We start from the raw sequence: 20,988 nt of genomic DNA on the forward strand, positions 1-20,988 counted from the left end.
ATTTTGAAAAGCTCTACTCAGAGCATGAGGTGAAAATTCTGCTTTCATTTGTGGGGAAATCCAGAGAATCAGTGAGGCTGCAGGCATAGGCAGGGAACAAAATGTGCCAGCAGACAGTGAAAAGATGTTCAAGGAGTTCTGGAATGGGAGAATTTAAAGTATTGAATTGAGGAGAAATTGGATGTAAACGTTATATGGTAAAGGTTTAAAATGATGCAAAGCAGTATTTGTGGCTCTTGAGTGATGAGGCTGCAGGGCTTAGAGCGATTTGAAGAGAGTAGGAAGTAGCTTGGATGCAGGAGGCAGCAGTAGCATTATGAGAAAAGAAAGGGCTGTGGTCAGGAAGAACTGGGAGAAAGGCAGCCTTGAACTGGTAGAAGGGTTTGCAAACCTTCATCTGAGTGACAGGAGTGTTGTGCAACTGTTAACTGCATCATTGAAGTGAGGACCCAGCTCTTATATGCCCAGATCTCCAGTTTAAATGAGACTTAGGACATTGTCACTACAAATAGAGAAATACTATATAATGTTTATATTTATTGTAGTCTGTCTTTCCCTGGCTGCGCATTTTGCCTACCAACTTTTAGATTTGATTTCTGACCATTAAATTTCACTTAAATGAATAGATATTTTTGAAGAACTAGGCTGCCGCATGTTGGTGTAAAATAACCAGTGTATTACCAAGTCTTTTGTGTTAGGACATGGTTACATTACGATGTTTTATTGGCATTCATTAGCATTCACATACATTATGCTTTTGTAGATTTACCATTATCTATGAAGTGCAGCAACCATAATAAAACTTTTATGCCATACATCTCTGTGTAGTAATCAAGTGGGAGAACACTTACGTTTTTCTTATGTGTACAGCAAATAATCTGAACTTGTTTTGGATGCTGTGTAGTGTAATCTCTTGATTATTGTGATTCCAATACTGCATGCCCAAACCACTGAATGAGAAACTTGACATCTTTTTAAACTACTACTGTAAAGAGTTTGCACTGTGAATGTTGCATTTATTCAGTTTCAGAATTAAGTAACTTGATCATATCAAAAAGTTATTGTCATTATGAGCCATGCATGTATTGGCCAGGATTTTGAAAAAAAGTCTGACAGAGGTTTGGCTTTTTGGTGAATGTGGATGGGAAAACACATTTCTGAAAGCTTTAGGTCCAGCAACATTCCAATTTCTTTGTCAGAGTGTAAGCAGGGAAACTTCAGAGTAGCCCAAACAGAGTATATTATCAGAAAGGGAAAGGAGTCTAAGATGGATAGTGCTAAATGTTTGAGGCTGTTTCTCCTGTTGTGGAACTCTTCCTTTAAATAATCCAACTAAAGGCAGAGTCTCAGATTATATAGTTGTTCAGAGCTGTTCTTTTTTTTTTGACAAGTATAACTGCTAGTCTAGATAAGTATTTAGGGTTAGGTATTTTAAATTCTTTTTTCTGAAGTAAAATCAAGGATGAAGATAAACAGGTACATTTCTCAGGTGCTCTATTAGGTGGAAGGTAGAGGAATAATAAACCATGTGCAAGACTTCTGCTTAGAAAACATCTTCTCTTCACTCATCTTTTAGCAAGGTCATTAGGTGTATTTGAGCATTCCTCTTTGCTAAATCTTTGGTTCTGATTTCCCTGCTTCCTAAATTTTCTTTCACTGGCTTCCAATCTCATTCTACTCCAACTGCAACTCCACCTTGTTCTTCAGATATCAGGACAGGGACACCTGTGGCTAATCATTAGCTATTGACTCCTACTATTATTGCCTTGTGATAAGAAAGGGATATAAATATAATGCATTTATCTTAACTATCTGTGTGTTATACCATGTTAGTTTCCTGGAATGTTGCCTACATTTCTTCATTACACTGAGTACCTTAATTGGCCACCTTCAGAGTGTTCCAAAACCTTCATGTCTTCCAGGTAACATTTTGCCAATAACTACTTGATGTTGCTCCTGCCTCATCTCTTCATCTACTTATTTAGCTTGTGTTATGGTATAGATACTTTTGATTTAGAACACTTACACACATCTTTCATCATAATCTTTTTATAGCTACAAGTGTTCATCTTGTGGCTGAGTTTCTAAAAAACAAAGAGTGTATAACCCATGCCATTTTCTGAATTAGTACTTTATCTGTCATTTCTAGATCATCATACAGGAGTTTACCAGACAAAGATAAAGATATACCTGAATTCCTTTCTGTGGTACTTGCTGTGAAAAAAAGTGTGGTTTTTTTATTCCTACTGTCCCTTACCTTCCTGGTAGTACCTTATTTAATTCCCAGGACATATGTAGTATAGCTTGTGCAATACTCATAGAACGCTGATTCATCCCTTGAGAAGTATTCAAGTTGTAGAAAACACATTGTCAAGTATATTAACTGTGCCATGGATGTAACACAAGAGTTGGCCTCAGCCTATCTCCTTGTAATTTATATGTCCAAGCATTTATAACTTCGTTGCTTGTAGTGTACGCATTGTGTATTATTTCTATATATATTTTGAAGAAAGAAAGACTAAGTAGTGTCAGTTGTACGCACCTGTAATATCTCCAGTCTCATTTCTGACTGACTCCTAAACCTTCAGCACAACTTGAGCAGCCACAATACCCATGTTGGTGAGTAATTCAAGAAAAACTTTTCCCATGAAGTGCAATGCATATTGTTGCCATTTACAACTTTTCCTAAGTTTTCTGTGTTATGTAAAATTTTTCTTAATGACCTAGGTCCATGTTATTATGTGAGATTATAAGCATTTATTTTTTTCTATTTCTCATTTTTCAAAACAAAACTGAATATATTATTTTTGAAAAAAGTTTCAAATTGGAAAGATGAATTTGGGTTCTACTAGATTATGTCTTACTATCTGGAACTGGTAGTATCTCAACCAGGATATTGGGGAAAGTATCTTTGCTCTAGGTCCTGATGTTTTCTTTTCAGATAAGGATCTTTTTTTCCCAGTTGAGGTTTCCTTTTGTTTTTCCTCAGTTAGGAAATATATAGCAACTAGGTTATAACTGCATATATTTTAATTGAATTTGTCTTCTAAAGGAGACATATTTTATTCAAGAAGGACAGTTTCTTCCTGGTATACTAGAATTGATTGGAGATTTACTTGGAGTCCCATGATAACAGTAATGTGGGTGTCTCACTTGAGAGTTCAAATCATATGCTATTTTAATGCCATAAGACCAGGGAAGGAAAGCAAGAATTAACATAAATATTTCCAGTGTATTTTGTGAATGGACACTCTATCAGAACTAAATACTTTTATTGTTAATATATTGTTTTGTTACATTGTTTTCTTGAGAATCAAATGCAAGTTGAAAAAAAATAAATGCAGTGGACTGGGTTTTGAGTAAGAATTTCTCCATTTTATGTGGGTCAGGTAGAAAGAAACAGGACAATTTAACTTGTGCCTCTGCTAATGTCCTCCAGAGAACATAAAGCATCATTGAATTTCTATGGTTCGTTCACTCTTTGGCTTCCTTTCTTAAAGAAAAAACAATTAGTGTGGTTTGAAAGGGTTCACCTCAGTCATGTGGGATTTTATTTTACTTAAGCTATGAAACAACCATCAGATAATAAAAACTTTCAATTCAGTCTTGACTCAGACTGGAAGCATATTGCTAAAATAGTTTTTATAGTGTTCTTCTCTATTTCAAATGACACGAATTTATCAGTAAAAGACATTTGTTTACCAGATTTAGCAATTCTGAAAAAACCTTTTGCTGTAAATGAGTGTTTTATTTTACATGCTTCTAACAATATGAAGCCTTTTGAGAAGCTACGTAATTTGTTTCTTCCATACTTTGCATCATATAGGAAAAAAATTTATATAATAAAGGAAAAGGAATCAGGTAGGAGATGTTGGGGATTATATATGTGATGTATTTAAATATTTAAAATAAAAATATAATGTTGGTCTGGCATTAAAATTTTCTGGTTGGGCAGCATAATTTTTAACTGGGAATCTTGGTAGCAGTGGCTAAAATCTCTAGACCTGGGTCAACAGGAATCTGTATTGCATTCTGTCAAGTATCAGTCATGATACTTGCAGGCTCCCAGTTATAGCTCTGATCGTATGATTTGTGGAAAGTATAGGCTGTTTTTTTCTTCAGTGAGAGTTTAAGAACTTTATTACTTTTAATATTCAATTCAGATAAGTAACATGTATTCTTTCAAAAATGTTAGTGAATTCAGCATGCAACATGTGTGCCGGATTGGTAATATATTGAGATAAAAGTGATCAACAAAGCAAGTTTAAAATGCCATGATAAAGCATCATTTATTTCAGAAATTAAGAGTCTGTGTCTTTGTCCTCTAGAGGTGTCTCAGAGAGTCAAATTGATGTCTTGCATGTACTGCTAACTGATTGTGTGGAAATTTTTTTAAGTTCACTTTTTCTTTATTCTTCTGTCTTTTTTACCCATCTTCCCCCATTGTAGCAAATTAGACGGCCGGATGAAAGCAAAGGAGTTGCTAGTAGAGTTGGATCCCTCAAAGTAAATATGTTTCTAACATTTATTTTGCAAGTTTTCTTCTATAGCCTACACTTTTCCTTTTGAAGGGGGAGGTGAGGGGAGGGAGGGAAGGGGCTTTTCCATTTCTCACCATCCCATCATTTTTATTTCAGTATTCTTATTGCTGTTGGGTCACATTTTGTTTGTTTCTGTGCTACACATAGAACAACCCACTGAAGGCAGGCTGCCAGTTAGGTAGTTTTGGATGTCACTAGAAATAAGAGATAGTAACAACTTTCTTGAAGTGCCTGTAATTTGGTGATCATGATTAAACCACTTCTCTGATCTGTGTTGTTTGTTGCCTGTTACATAGAGAAGTGGCTTACTCATCTTCAAACTAATGCTTCCCATCTTCAAACATAATTAAACTTTTATAGTGGTGACATTTTTTGTATTTAAGTCTGTAAAACACCATTACAAGATAGTTAAATATTTCATACATACATAGCCTTTAAATTAGAAAAAATACCAGAGTAAATAAAGATGAAATGAGAGATTCACATGAGTCTAAGAATGGAGCCTCTGTTTTGCTGATAATTAGTATCTTCTGCCTTTCGATGTTTGCATAAATATGCCCAAATATTTAGATTGCTTAACAGAACAGGCAGATATCTAAACCGGTACCCACCATGCATACTGTTACACCCTGCTAAATGGTTTAGAACCAAGATGCTGATCATATGCAGTCCAAGCCATTTTGTTTAGGTTCCATCTCAAGAGTTGCCTCTATTTCAGCTATCCAATTTTTCACTTTTCCCCACTTTATTTCCTTTTAGCACTTTCTCAAGCACTAATTATTTGTTTTTTTCTTGTGCATTCTCCTTGCCTTTTCTGCCTTCTTGTTTTTTTACCTCTGTTTTTGTTTTGGTTTTGTATATGAGTGTATTGCTTTGTTCCAGGACAAGCCATCTTCTGTTCTCTAACACTGTTCTACAGCTGCTCTTTGTGAAAATGTTATTTCACTGAGCACAAAGAAGGGGAGGGAAAAGATTAGTTATGTACCTCTTTCCAGTAATGCCACCACTTAAATTGATCTCAGCATAGAAAAAGAAGCCAGTTGCTACTTGTTTATACAAGTTCTACCTAGAGGCATCTGTATCATTCCTCACTGTCTGTGAGGCTTTATCTTTTCATCTTGTGATTTGGGAAGAGGTTTTAATTACAGTGTAGATGAGAAGAGCACTGTACATGAATGAGACACTGTTTCAGTGGGAGACGTTCAGACCACTGAAATCACATGGAGGAAAATAAAAACCAGCACAGTTTCTATGCTGCCTTTGAAAACTGTGTATGTAACTGCAGTGGCCTGTGTGTCTTGAAGCTTGGGTCATCACATACAGTTCTAGATTTGTAATGCATGTGCATATACAGAAGATGTAGCTTATTTATGTGGTGAGTTTCACCTTTTATTTTTATGGACACCCAATGATACCTAATTTTGGATGAGTATTTCTGTATCTGATTGCCTAGGATTTAATTCTATGACCCAAAATACATATTTAGACACAAAACCTTCCTTATAGAAAATGGGAAGTCCTAATTGAGGTTCCCAAACATGCATATTTACCTCTAAAAATTATTATTTATGGAAACAAATTCTAGACACAACCTTACCAGTAAACAAGCAAATAAATAAATACATACATTATAAACAATGTAGCAGAAATTCAGTAGCTTTAGAATGATAGCTCCCTTGATTTTTCAGGGTTTTTTTTCCTCTAGTGGGAAAAAGCCATGTTAAGAAAAGATATCTTGCTTCCAGATTCCAAGTTTACTGAGTTTGTATGTCCATGTTGTTCAAAGCACTTTGATGTCTTGAAATGTTTTGGCAGAGGCAGTGAGAAATGTGTTAAGCTATGATTTATTAAAAACAAAATAAAACACAAAAACAAAGAACAAAAGAAAAATTAAGGGAAAAAACCCCCAATGATAAGAACAGGTTGCTTTTTCAATTCATTTTCTGATGTTTACACATAGCTCCATCGAAAGCTGGAGGAGCTCAGAGGTCACCTAGAAGGCAATGTCAAAGGATGCTCTCTCCGAGTAAATGTACGATTTCACTCGGTGATCTGATTTTTTTAAAACTTCCGCTGGCTGGTAACACCAAATCTGATTGGTTTGTCCTCTCATCCCCATCTTTTTCCTTTCTCTCTCTCTTTCTCCCTTTGTGTTTTCTTTCTTTTCTTGCTGGGGCTTCATTTTAATGTGTATGAGAAACCTGACCTAATTGACAACTTGTTTAAAAGGATATCCTACTGCATTTTACTGCATTTTAATCAATGCTAATCAAACTGCTTGGCTTTACAGAAACTAAAAATAAAATAAAAAAAAATCCCTTTCCAAAATCGAAGTTGCATATCTAAACTTCCAAAATCGAAGTTGCGTATTCAAAAGTTTCCTGAAATTTAACTTAGCAATAAATAAGACAGATGCCCTTAATTTAAAGGATAAAAGTACTTTCTGCCAGTGATTGACTTCCTACCTGAACCAAAAACTGTGACTGATATAAGGTAACCCAAAAGTGGATAGGTTCACATGTACCTCTATCTTTAGCTTCAATCTTTTTGGGTTAGGTTAATATTTGGCTGAATGACAGCTGTGAAAATTTTGTTGCTTCTTTTTTTTAGCAGACTAATGCATAAAATTCTGCAGCATATTTCCTATGCAGTACATTTATTCCTTAATGGAGAAAAAAAATGATTCCTTAATGAAACAAAAAAAGAAAAATAATTAGAATCTAGTGTATGTCATGACACCCCTATAAAGTTGCACATTTTTCATAGAAATATTTCATAAAGCAAGTTAAATGCAACATAACAATACAGACAGCAGTACCTCATGTTTAGAAGTTCAACTAATAAATTAAAATCAGCTTTTCAGCAATTCTATGGAAGTGACTTTAAGCCACATAATTTTGAATATAATGTAAATTAGGAAAAAAATTACACTTTGAGCATAGTAGATGTGAAACTCAGTAACCCTTTATCCCTTTGCACATCCATCCACTGAAGTTTGTCTGAATAATTTCTTTGGATTCATGTCCTGTTTGTCTTTCATACGCTATGATTGTTGTCATCCTCAGCACTATCATTCTAATGCATAATCCACTAAGGTTATACAGTGCAAGATAATTTTGGTAATGATAATGATTTGATAATTTTTACCCCTTTGGGTGTTTTTGCTTATCCAGCTATGTGTCTGACATAAAGTTGATTACTACTTATTGCCAAATACAAGTTCTTGAGTTTATAATCTTTTGCAGGTCAAATACAAGGAAATGGAGCTGCTAATATTTTGCAGTTTCTATAAAATACATTTGATTAAAGGACAGTACCTTTTTCCTGGCAAATCTTTTAAGAAGCAAGTTTTGAGGGGAATAAGCTGTGTCATATTTCAGATTTGGTGGCAACTCAAATTTATTAGTCACAATCAAGACAAAGCAAGTTCCTTTATTTTAAACTACTCATTCTTAAATTTGTGATTTAATACTTAAGAGTAAGTATAAAGCCAGGAAAAAAAATTATGCCATGAAATCTTGTACTACAAAAAAGATGTTCTAATCACACATCATTTCAAAGATTGTCACAGGGGGAAAGATTTCAAATTAAAAGTTGTGACTACTTTAGCCAGGACAACATGACTACATGAGTTGTCATGAAATTGTCCTGTTCCTCTGTGCCAATTTATCTGTTATTTTGTGACCATACCCCACACGATCTAAATCAGTCAGTCAGTAAAGAATGTAAGTAATTAAACAAAGAAATGTTCCACATATTCTGCATACGCCTTTAAGTTTCTTGAAACAAGCAGGGCACATTGCTAAAATTTACTGCTTTGTTGCTGCTGCTCTGATTCATGTGGCAATAATGGATGTTTTAGACAGGACAGCATTTTAAAAGACAATATACAAATGACTGATCAAAGAAAGGAAATACTGGGCAGTTCTCAATAGGGGAGAATTGGAGAAAAAAATAATGAGGAATCTGTTAATAGTTCATTGTTAAAATAATTTTCAGTTTTTCCATACTGCTTTTGGAAAGGGTTTTAGATGTAAGTTGCTGATACTCCTACAACGTGGCAAAAGTATTGAATGGTAAGGGAGGGGGGGCATGTAGTATCTGATGGCCAGCTTCGTAAGTAAAAATGAAATGCTATTGCACAATTCTGTATTGCAAAATACCATTAAGGTGGAACCTTCATTCCAGAATGATTTGCAAAGACATGCTTTCTGGATTAAATTCAAAAGCTATTGGAAATGTGTGGGAAACATTGGAATTCTGCAGAATATCCCAAATGCCACCAAAAGCTTGGAAAGCCTGACAGATATTTGAAATAAAATTGCACTGAAAACGTGCATGAAAATTAATTAAGCAATTTTTGGAAGTTAAGTAGTTTTTATTTTTAATATCTTTTAGTATCAGCAGTAACACATAACCATTTACAAAAAGTTAATACTGACCTAAGATTGGGTTTGCATTTCTTCTTGAAAAATTCATTCATCTTGAAGTTATTTTCATTCCTTAATCCTTTGGCCCCTCCTAGAGACCAGCACTGAACTGTTGCGAAAAAATAGTGTTCTATCACTTGGATATGTTAGCATTTCCCCACTGTTCAAATTAATGTAGCAGTAGCAAGTGTATTTGCTACTGACATGATCAACAGTGAAAGAGTTTACTGGTTTGTATTTTAGAACTCATAATACCTGCTAAAACCAATACTTTTATGAAAGTGTGGAATTACTCTGAAATTCAGCAGAACAATAATGCTTCAGTCTGTGCTTTGGAGATTTTTGGGGTTGGGGGTTTTTTGTACTTGTGCAGGCTAAGAATTTTAAATGCAAGTTTAATATCCACAGAAAAATATTATGGAAAGCCCATCAGAAAAAAATTTAAATCTAAGTATAGAAGTTCTACACGGAGTTCCCAAGTGATATGGCAGACAGTTTTTTGTGGCTTTTAAGCAGCATGGCTCCAACTCAGAGATTCTGGGTTTGTTCCGGAAAAATGTTCTCAGAACTCCTAGCAGAGGCCAAATACTGTCAATAGATTATGTTAAATGAAACAGGGATAATAATTTCTCATACAGGCTTCTGTCTCTCAGAGTCTACAGTCTCCTGCATGCATTTTCTCTCTGATTTTAAGTACCTGCCTTCTTTGGCCGTGATGAAGGATTACATTTACATGATTTTTATTCTTGATCCTAATATTCCATTATTAAAGATCTGAGTCAAGCCAATAAGGCCCTCCAACTGATAACCAATTGCTCCTGCAGCCTTTGAGCCAAGTTCTCAGTTGAGGTAAATAGGCATAGCTCTTTTAAAATCATCTTCACGGTGGGAAATTTCTTTGACTGATAATTTAGCCCTTAAATTGAATGTTAATGTGGGGGGAAAGAACCCAAATGTTAGCTCATTAACTTCACCTAAGGTAATATGTAGGGGTTGTCCGGTAGCATGTAAAATAAGGAGAGCTTCCACCCTCTGTCAAACTGGAAGAAAGAATCATTTAAGTTCATATATGACAACAAATTTTAAGTAGAATAGGTGATAGATTGCAGAAACATCCAAGGAGCTTGGAAAAGGACTGACATTTAGTTGTAATAGCACAGAAACTTACAAAATCCTGGAATCAGACAGATGCTTAAAGATGGAGACTAGTTAGCAAGAAAGTAACACATAGAAATTATCAGGAAATTATAAGTGTGCAGCAGATAAAACATTCACATTGTGTGATCCAATTGAAGATAAAATAAACAGCAATCCCCATGTGTGGAAGTGCTCTGTGAGCATAATCCTTTCCTCAGCAACATTAGGTCATTTTGAGACTAGAGCCCTTCAGTATACCTTTGATTTCATCTTTATGAGAAAATTAAATAAGTACGTTGAGAGGCTATGCATAAATAAAAATGAATTTTGGAGTAAGATTAGGAGATTGAGGAAAATTATGTGTGTCTGTTTTTTAGCATAGGAAGAAATAAAATATACTGGTATCTTACTGAAGGGAATATTATCATTTGCTTCTATAGAATTAGAACTATGAAAAAATATAAAATTACTTGCAGTTATTAAATTCTAATTGGAATAAAACTGAAGTTAAATGGTTCCATTATTAATGAAAATATGGATAATTAGATTACAGGATACTCTGACAAGGAAAGTAATAGTATTCTACTTGTAGTAGTTATCTAAGAGAAGATTAAAGTACACAAGTGTCTACCATACCCCTTGTGAATTGGTGTGAGAGTAGACAGGGTGAGATCTTCGTGGAGAATGGTTCCAAACCTCCTCACCATTGTTTTTGTTAATCTAGTTGCTCAGTCTTAAAAAAAACTGATGCTATGATGATTCTTGCTATTACTGCGTACTTTGGATTCTCATCTGCAAAGCCCAAGCTAATGGTTTCTTCCATGCTGTTGAAAGACAAACCATGGGAACAATGGCTGGACATTATTTATGAGAATCTTAATTAGAAACTCTTCCAAAAGTCTTAGGTGAATAGCCACACCCCTGTTCTATCTTTCTTAGAAAGATTTAAAAAGCAATGTTTCTAGGAACAGTTTCTGCTCTCTCAGAAGAGGATCTCTCTTTTTTCTTTTTTTTCTTTAGTTATAAAATAGACTGTTTAGATTAATAATTGATTTCTTAAAACTATAGGTTTTACTCTTGCTCATTGTCCAAAGGAATTTTCTGGTTTTGTCTTAATCCTTCTGCAAATCATCTCAACATAAGAAAACATTTCATCACTTGAAGAAAGTGTTGAGGATGTGAATATTTAAGATGATGTGAAGTGATTCAAATTTTCTTGGTAGTGTTATCTGGATGAGCAAATGAAATACACAATGCAAGAAAGGAACAAAAATGTTTTCAGAATATTAAAACCTTTTCAAGGAGAAAAAATCAATTGTATAGAAATTGAGACATAATTTAACACAGACCAATGTGACATTGGAAGTGATATTTTATATTTCAGTGAAAAAATATGGAATACACATTTGAGACTGAAGAATATTCTTCCAAGACTTCGTATGAATACCATGTTCTCTGCTCAGTCCATTATATACCTAAGTCAGCAAGTGGTCACTAATAGCTTATGTGGAAATTCTTGCTGGATTCATCTTTACCACAAACGTATCCAAACTGCTGTACAGTTTTTTAAGTCTAAGGAAGTTTTGCCTAGTTTTCTAAGGAAGTTAGTCTTCTCATAATTCATTTTTCCTCCTACAAAAACATCAAGAGGAGATTTTTAGTGCATTTATAAGAACCATGTCTTTTTAATTTTTACTTATTAGGCTGCTTTTACTCATTCTTCACAGACAGTGAAACATGAAATACTTTTACCCAAAGGGAGAATTTTCGTATAAATTACTGGAGTGTCCTTTTTTAATACTTGATTTATGTCTGGGTGATTAATAGTTTCGAGTATTGGCTATCCTGTATAAACAAAATTTGTCTTAAGCAATCAGTAAAACTAGTGTTACCAATTAACTTCTGTGTGTACTGCAACCTTCTGACAGTGGACAGAGTCCCTCAAGAATCACAGACTTTACACTGCTTAGAGGCATAATCTGCAGTTTTCTACTAAACTATATTTGGCCACTAGTCACTGAACTTTGCAAGTTATTCTGGTTTTTGGGGCAGTGAGATTAAAGACAAACCTCTGTCATTAAAATGCTGGTTCTGAGTATGTCAACACATAAAGATATACAGGACCTCTAATGGGTTTCACTTTGAAGCCTCTGCAGAGTTAGAATAAAACTAATAGTTTTAAATGAAAGAGATTAGTAAAGTTTCATCCTAGAATACCTTATTTTCCTAAGGATAGTGTTGTCAGTTATTTAAAGGAGGAAGGATTGATAGCTGTCTTCAGATTTCATCGTTAGTTTTAATTATTTTTCAAATACAACTCTTTTTTTTTTTTCTTTTAAGAAACTTCCACCTTAAAAGGCATAAATTTGGAGTCTCTGAAATAGCTGGTCATGGAAACTTTATGAACCCCCTGTTACTATCTCAGTGCTGGAACCACCTATACAGAAAACCTTCTGAGACCCTTACTGTGCCACCATTTCTTTTTTAACAATGTTTTCTTTTCCCCACTGCACAACCAGGCTCGACTCCCTTCGTGCTCATCCACCTATAGTGTTTCTGAGGTATACTTTGCACGTGTTCTCTCACACAGTCGACCTGCTCACCCATCACACTTTTTGATTTCGTTTACTTTTATTCTTTTTTTTTTTTTTTGCTTTGCACTGTGCACAAGTGGGGAAAAATCAGCTTGGGGGGCAGATTTTGCATGATCAATCTGCAACCATGTTCAGCGTGGTTTTAAAATCACCGTACCACTCTGGGGCCACCAGGATGTATAGTCTAGCTAGGCATCTGCTACATAGCACATGAGCTTAAATTGTATGATAAAAGCATCCTTAGTTATCTCTTACATTAAAATAAAAATAACAAAATGCCAAATGCTGCACTGGTTAGTCTGACCCCTTTTTGAATAGTGAAACTGGAAAGACTCTATAAAGATGGCCATCAAGTTATAATTACTAATTACTTGTCTAGATATAGGTGTGTTCATTATATCTGAAGATCATTGTTAGTTCACAAAGCTCTGGCTTAGGTCACTGCCTGCCAAAATGCATATACCATTTGAAATACTTCTGTATCAGCTTCATGATCATCTTCTGTAATGAGGTATAGTACCATCTTAACAGGACCTGAAAATCAAAATACTTTCAATTGTAATTAGAATGGAGGAAAAAGAAGAAATATGTTAAGATAAACTAGAAGTCATGATATCATGGGATAGAAATAGTTTATAAAATACTGTCAAATTAAAGCCATGACCTCCTGTGTAAAGATTAGGCTTCAGCATAATATTATAATTGATAAATGGATGAGTATGAAAATGATAGACTTGAGGTTTTCTGCTACACTGAATCAGTCTTGAGCAGATATAGCTATTTATTCTGTATTTTAAAATAATCCCTCAAAGTTGACAAGATCTCATAAAAAGTTGACAGTTCGCTCTATGTCACACTGTGGGCCAAGTTCTAGACCTGATCTGAATGTTCTATTCATGGAAATTATACAAAATGCAAACCTAAAGAGGTCACCTACTCGATCACTTTGTCCCTAAACAGAAAGATCTGTATGTAACCAGTACCTGGCTGATGTGTGTGTAATTTATTCTCAAAATCTTCAGCTTCTCAAGCAATCATTTCTAGCACTTCCTTATCCTTAGCAATAGAAAGTTTTTTCCTAGTTTCAGTGTATGACTAGGCAAAAGATGTAATAGAACAGTTCTTAAGAAGAAAGATGCTTACCGGTTTTTCTGTAATGGATCAATAGTTGTTGTCTGTCTGCACCAGGAGACAAGTAATTCTAAATAATCAAGTATGTATTCTTAAAAGCACCTGGTACGTATCCTGCAGTTTGTTGTGACTCATTACTGTATGAAAGCCTCATTGTTTTTATCATTATCATCAAAACACCCATATAGAATAAATAAATTATACTATATTCATGTGCTAATATAGGAGCAAGAAATTAAGTTTAGTGCTTACAGTTGCAAGACAGAAACCATCCTCATTCCGTTCTTCTGAAATTAAGAGAAAGCAGTGGATCAACAGGCATTCCATAGTTCACATCGGCAAAAATGGTGAACATGCTCTTAGAGATTATGAATCAGTAAGCCTCTTTCAGGGAAACTGGACTCTTCATGCTTTGCCTGCAACTTCAGCCATTTGTCCTTCCCTCCACTTTATGGAGGGATCACTGTCTTGAAAGAAATACAAACCAAGGTATTGCAGCTGGTGACTAGTCAACAGGTACGGGTCTCCTGCTTGATCAGATTCCAAAAACTTTTTTGCCTTCTCCAAAGCTATCATTTATTTGCAATTTGTAGTAAAGACTCTACTAGCTGAAGTATCAAGATGGCACTGCAAGACTGTGAAAGCAATTCATCCTTTATGTTCTGTCCAAGGGCAAGATCTTCCTATCTAAAATGCAGATATCTGGTGAACCAGATCTTGTGATGCAGTTTCTAGCTAGTCAGAAATCAGAATTTCATGTCGTGGAACACACAGAGCAAGACCTAAATAACCCTGTTTTAAACTGCAAAATAGATTGTTCTCTGGTGGCAGGATAGCGCCTTGTGTATTTTTGAATAGACCATTTGAGCCAGTGACAGATCCAAAGGAACAAATCCATTGAAATTTAAGATCTCTCTGGCAGTTGTAGCTATTTGAAGAGGCGAGAAGGAGTTGGATGTTCTCTGGGGTCTCTAAAGGATTCGTAGTCTCATTTCTGTCTTTGTGAGAGACTCTTCATTTGGAAATACAGCCTAATGTCAGAATGCATGTCAAGCAATGCTCAACGTCATCTGCTATTATTTTGGAAAATGGGAAAGGTTACTATGAGTAAACAACATCTTGACCTCTAAATGACATGATAGGAAATCTCCCAAACTGAAGTATTGTTAAATCAAGTCTGAAAGCCTGCCAGCAGTTTTTATCAGGGGAAGAAAGTGAGTAATATTGTATTGTATAATGTCTCATATCCAGGAGGGAAAAATGGACCACACTTTTGATAGGATCTTAAGGTTGTTTCTTATGTCCACACCTATTTCTGTGGTTCTTATTCCAAGAAAATATTTTTCTTAAACTCATTCTTAAAGCACCAAGTTTGGAGATTCTTGCTTTTCTTTGACCAAGTCATCACCAAATAGCTTTAGACTTTCAGATGATATCAGGAACACAGTGACGAGAGAAATGGAATCAGTGCTGGAATTCAACTGAATGTGCCTTTTGACTAAGGTACAACAAAAGATAAAAGAGAGAACCTCATATAAATGATTTCTGAATTCTGTTTATAGGAAATAGGTGTATTAGAATCATCGTGAAAAATTTTCTCACAATTTTCGTTGTTGAGAAAAGTTCTGGAATTGGATTAATTGGCATCGGTAGAGCTCCACTTGCCAAAAAGGGAAGTGTGTGTACTATCAAGGATTTGCTGTCCCATAGAATGTCTTTGATTAAAGAAATTGAAGATCTTCCAGCAGAAGAGAAACAGTACCTGCATATTCTACACTGTCAAGAATTTAAGGGAGAATTTGCTGACTGTGTTTTTTCATAGAAAATGTTCTTGTAGAAGCTATTTTGCATCTGAGTCCAAAACTAGAAAAAGCTTTTCACCTGTTCCTTTTTATTGTCACCAGTTGCATGGATGAAAATGTAGATGCGGTCAGCTGTGCCTATTTGAGGTGAACAGGCAGAAAGATTTTAGAAACTTATGCTTACTTTTAGAAAGTAAAAGCTCTAGTTTGTTGAGCTCCAGGCATTATAGGATAGTAGTATTATATACCTATTTAGCCCCAGTTGGCACCTTAACAATTCGACTTGTCTAAAATGAGGTGGTGTCTTTGTTTCAATTCAGTGAAATTGAAGTGAGTTTCTTTAAATAGTGATTTCCTTGTATCAAGAGAAGTAAAGCTTTAATGCTCTAAAATACTATAATGATAAAATATACATTCATATTATCTTTAAATTTTACAGTATGCAATAAAGCTTTTCATGCCTGTAATTTTTGTGAATATTAGCAGGGCTACTTAAATGATTTGTCTAAGAGTAAAATTATTAATTAGGACTAATAATGAATTAGCAGTTGTGAAGTATAGTATATGTATAATATATCTGTAATTTACTTATTATCCAGTTGTCACAAAACATAGTAATTTATTTTTAAATAGCAGTAGTTCACTTAAAAAATTATTACATCAAATTGGTTTCACTTACATTTTTAGAAGTACTCTGACAGCAGCTTGTATCTTACAAATATCACAAACAATGTAAATGGAACAGATTGTCCAACGAAGGTCCATAGTCTCCTAATGTATAAAATTACGCTTAGACAGTGTTATACAATGGCCCCATTTTTTATTCTCATTTGTATCTCAGTCTTTCTATTACCAACATCAGTTTCTTCCCCCCTCTGTCTCCCTCTCTCCCTGTCCTCTGGCTTTTGCATGCGCTTTGTGTTTGGCTAAAAGCGTAATGAAGGAAACCTACTGATCTGCTTGTTGGAAGGATAGTGGCAACAAAATGCTTACTGCAGTGCTATTCCTGCTTTCTAAACAAACTAAGTTTTTCAAAGAGGAAGACACTCAGGTCTGTAGCTTGTCATATGTTTTATTTAGCCTCACTGAGTGGTTAGAACATGGTGCCTTTTATTGTGAAAGATCTGCAAAATATTACATTACTTTTCTCTCCCACAAAATACAATTATTTCCATAAAATAGTTTTGGAATATATATTGGCTGCATACTTATTGATGAGATTTGGTTGTATAGTTAACATTGTTAATAAAACAACAGAGACCTGTATTGTCTAACCTAATTATACAGAGTAACCAGTACAAGGAATTAAGTAGCAGTATTCAGAGAATAAGAGTCACTGCTGTTTCCTGCAGCAGGTAGTTGACTTCAGAAGACCATTCAGAGACCACATGAAGGTTTTTAAGTGCTCTAGGTCAAACGTTTTTATATGGTATACGTTACAAAATTGTTAATAACTGAATCTTGTTCTGTAGAGCTAAAGACAGGTAAGAGATTGGTTCTCCTACCTAGGCTAGATTGAATAGAAGGCAGTGCTGAAAGACCAGGAACTGCAACTCTGACTTTCAGATGTTTACCACCAGCACAGAACCTAGAATTCAGATTTAGGCACGGGATGTTAAGTTCACTGTTGATATCTGTTGTCAATCTGCTCTACAGAGCACAAATAAAGTAAATGTAAGCAGTTAGTGTTTTCTTCTCTGATTTGACGCAGAAGTCCAGCAGATAGAAAATTTGTTTCTTTACATCTGACATAAATATACTGAGCCATTGAACAAAAATTCTTTTATTGAATTGAGATTGCCTATCTTGTTTCCTTAGGAACGCCATATACTTTGTAGAGAGGCTTTTTGAAATTTGAAATAATATTTTTCCAGTAAATAAATGAACACAATAGAGCCACTAAGGATCCACCAATCAATTGGGGCTCCTCAGACCATGCTGGAACAATCTAGTCCTGGGTTTCTGTGATTTTGGTTTTTTGGGGAGGATTTTTGCAGTGGCTTATAGAATAATGAGTTTTTAAGTAAAATTAGAATTTCTAGGTATTTCTCTTTCAAACATGAACAACAGGTCAGAACTTTCTCTTTGGCAATTGCCATTTAAAGGATTGCATTTTTGCTTTGCTAATAGTACCACCTTACCCTAGGCTTAAGAAAAATGAATGAATTAAAATTCTCACTTTTAGAGAAACATGGTTTTCTCAGTGCACATTCAAGAGCAAATATTTATGAAAAACAGTGATCTAGTTTCCTTATTCATAGAAGATAGTTTTGCTGGTTCTATCTTCGTTCATGATATTAGGATCAGTTTAGGGTTAGGATTACGAAGTATCTTCTCTAGCATTCTCTCTGCCATGTGAGAATAGAGTATGGCAAAACTTCAAGTTACATCAGGAAAGAAAGTATGTTATTGCAGTAATTGATCAAAGTATACATTAATAACTTTGATTAATGGCATCTTAGATAATTAATATTTTAAAATTCATTAAGAAATGTTGCTATATTTGTACTTTAAATACTATTTATCTTTGTTTGCCCATTGCTGAATCTCCTAATTAGATCCATTATTAGTTCATACATTCAAAATAGAAGCAGAATTTTACCCAACCTTACATTTTCTCTGTGCATGGTACTTACCTTGTGAATTCTGCCAAATAAAATTATCCCTTCATATTAACCCTTTGCACTTATTATTTTGTTCTCTTCTAGTATGTTCAGTTCAAGCACTAAGTTCATTTACAAAGAACTATTTAACACTTGGGAGAGTGGTAAAAGAAGGGGTTTTGTATGGCATGTCATTTCATGTTACAGATTTTGGCTTAACCCTTATTTATTCAACTTAACAAAATTGCAATACTTTTTAATTGATTTTCATTATCGTAAAATACTTCTCAGCTCTGCATTTATCAGAGAAAGAACAAATAAAGTTTAAAATGTTTATTAGGAAGCATAGGCACTAAGAAGTTAAATGATAAAGTTAAAACTATTTTCCAGATAATGTAATATACATTTCTATATTCTAAAACCCAAGTAATTCAGAAATAATTTCCCTCCTTTCCCATTTGGAACTTTGAAGTTCCTTACTTTTTGTTTCAAGACAAATTTTTATGTTTCAGTTTTTAGTAAATTCTTCCCCTTGTTTCTTGTACCACAAAACAGGGAGACATTTCACCCTGCTAGAGATGTGCAATCCCTTATGGAACAAATTAGATCAAACTAGAGAGCTATGAATGTCATTTTCTTTTTGACTGATTATAGCTTAGACTCCTTCACATTTTCCAAAGTCAGTCTTGTCGTTATTTCACTAAAGATACATGCATTTAAGCAGAGGAGTTTTTTCCATTTTCTTGTGCTGTACCATTTTTTTGACTGTATGGCAATAAAATTGGCTTGATTAGATATAACTGTGAGATTTCTTTTCTAGACAACCACTGTTTTCTTTTTAAATCCAACATTAAGCTGTTCACCAGCCTGTAGTGTTTAGAATTTACTTTTTTACTACTTAAATCATCTTGTTTGAAAAGCCAGACATTATTTTGCATTCTATTACGCTAGTAATAACACTTAGTGCAACTCTTCTTTAGGTTCAGCTCCCAAAGCAATCTAACTCTTCGGAGTCAGCCTCAGTAATAGAATCTGTGGAAAAAATAGTCTAGATTCTGAAATAGCAGTGAATCAAAGTGAGCAAAGCTTTTATTACACTGCCGTTACAGCTCTTGGAGTAATCACTGATATGAAATGCCATCCATGTGATCCAATTTACATGTTTCTCTAGTGGGCAGTGTCTGTTTTAATACATGGAAATCAGATACACACAGTGGTGTCAGTATCAGTAATGCATAGCTCAAATGTCAGTGGGTTCCCATCAGAGCTTCCTGTGTTATCTTCCTTTTTTTCCAGTGTTCCAAATGCAGTTTTCTAACATGGAAAAAACTTCTTTATTTTAGTTAAACTCAATATTTTTACTTGAGCTAGGAGCATCAAATTTGAAGAGCTTCAAGTACACCTGTGCACTTGTTTGAAGCTTAACTTAGAAGAGCTTTTTTCATTTTTATACTTGAAAGTCTGAGATTTTGGCTGAATATTGTATACATCAGTGACTATAATATACACCATATTGTTCCCTCTGTTTACTACTTTTAGCTCTCATACTTGAAGCCCTTCAAATGTGGTGCTCCTAGTTCAAATAAAAATATTAAACTTAACTAAAATAACTGCTTTGGAGTTATGCTAGTGCAGAAATTATGATCATACTACATGGGGAAACATGTTTTGTTCCTGCTCATATAGTTTAAGAAGTAGTCCAACTATTTGCTTTAGAATAATAATAACTATAGAAATCTCCAACTAAAATTACTGGTAAACAGCAACAGAAAAAGGTGAAAATTAACTTTAAAGATGATTTAAAAATGTAAGAAATTGGATGATGGCCTTTTGTTGACTCCTTTGGGCCTGAAGGTCAACTGTTCACTTGATTGGTGGCTTTTGAAGCCACACAGTCTTTGATTTTTTTGTTCCTGCTTGCGTGTGTTCATATTCCTTTAACACAGAAATGCAAGTCATGTTACCTATGCAGTCAGCTTCCCAGAAGATAAGACTGTAAGCATGAAATACGGGTTGTAGACTTTGTTAGGAGTTACAGATTTGAGTCAGACTCCTTCAAACATCAATGGAGAGATGGTTTTCACTCCGCAGACCTTGGATTAAAGGGATGACAATGACTAGACATTAAGAGAACTGAATTGTGTTTCCCAGCAGTAGCAGCTGGGTTGAATGGTGCTGTAGTGCTGTAGCACGAAGGCCTGAATGGGTACCAATGAAGCTTATATAACATTTTCTGTCTCCATATTAGTGCTGACTTCACTTTTCATGCTGGAAAAACTTCTTGCACCATTTTCAGGAGTACTTATTTTCTGTGCATCCTTTTTGAGACACATATTGTGTAATGTTCATGTCACACCACGGCCAGCAATGTACACTCACAGCCAGAAAGCCAAACGTAACCTGAGCTGCATCAAAAGCAGTGTGGACAGCAGGTCAAGGGAGAGGATTCTTCCCCTCTACTCTGCTCTAGTGAGACCCCACCTGGAGTACTGTGCCCAGGTCTGGAGTCCTCAGCACAGGAAGGACATGAACCTGTCAGAGAGAATCCAGAGGAGGGCCATGAGATGATCAGAGGCCTGGAGCACCTCTCCTCTGAAGACAGGCTGAGAGAGCTGGGGTTGTTCAGGCTGGGGGAGGCTCCAAATTCTCACTGCAGCCTTCCAGTACCAAAAGGGGGCTACAGGAAGGCTGGAGAGGAACATTTTACATGGGCTAGTAGTAATAGGACAAGGGTGGATGGCTTTAAGCTG

The 20,988-nt window shown here is 35.1% G+C and overlaps 1 protein-coding gene across 26 annotated transcripts in view; it reads left to right on the forward strand.

Moving 5' to 3' along the window:
• Positions 1-20,988, forward strand: part of GPHN (gephyrin) — a 280,408-nt gene that overhangs the window by 199,131 nt on the left and 60,289 nt on the right. For 9 of the 26 annotated variants that reach the window (XM_027894065.1, XM_027894070.1, XM_027894069.1 and 6 more), the window contains 3 exons: positions 4,450-4,506; positions 6,502-6,573; positions 12,628-12,669. The exons of 4 other annotated variants lie outside the window; for them this stretch is intronic. In XM_027894065.1, the coding sequence (XP_027749866.1) occupies positions 4,450-4,506; positions 6,502-6,573; positions 12,628-12,669 (171 nt within the window). The remainder of the gene's footprint in view (positions 1-4,449; positions 4,507-6,501; positions 6,574-12,627; positions 12,670-20,988) is intronic. 13 more of the 26 variants (XM_027894073.1, XM_027894080.1, XM_027894083.1 and 10 more) reach the window with 3 other exon arrangements.

Source organism: Empidonax traillii, unplaced genomic scaffold (genome assembly GCF_003031625.1).
Source record: "Empidonax traillii isolate 1590-97213 ecotype Southwest subspecies unplaced genomic scaffold, ASM303162v1 scaffold415:size763157, whole genome shotgun sequence".
In the NCBI taxonomy this organism is placed as follows: domain Eukaryota; kingdom Metazoa; phylum Chordata; class Aves; order Passeriformes; family Tyrannidae; genus Empidonax; species Empidonax traillii.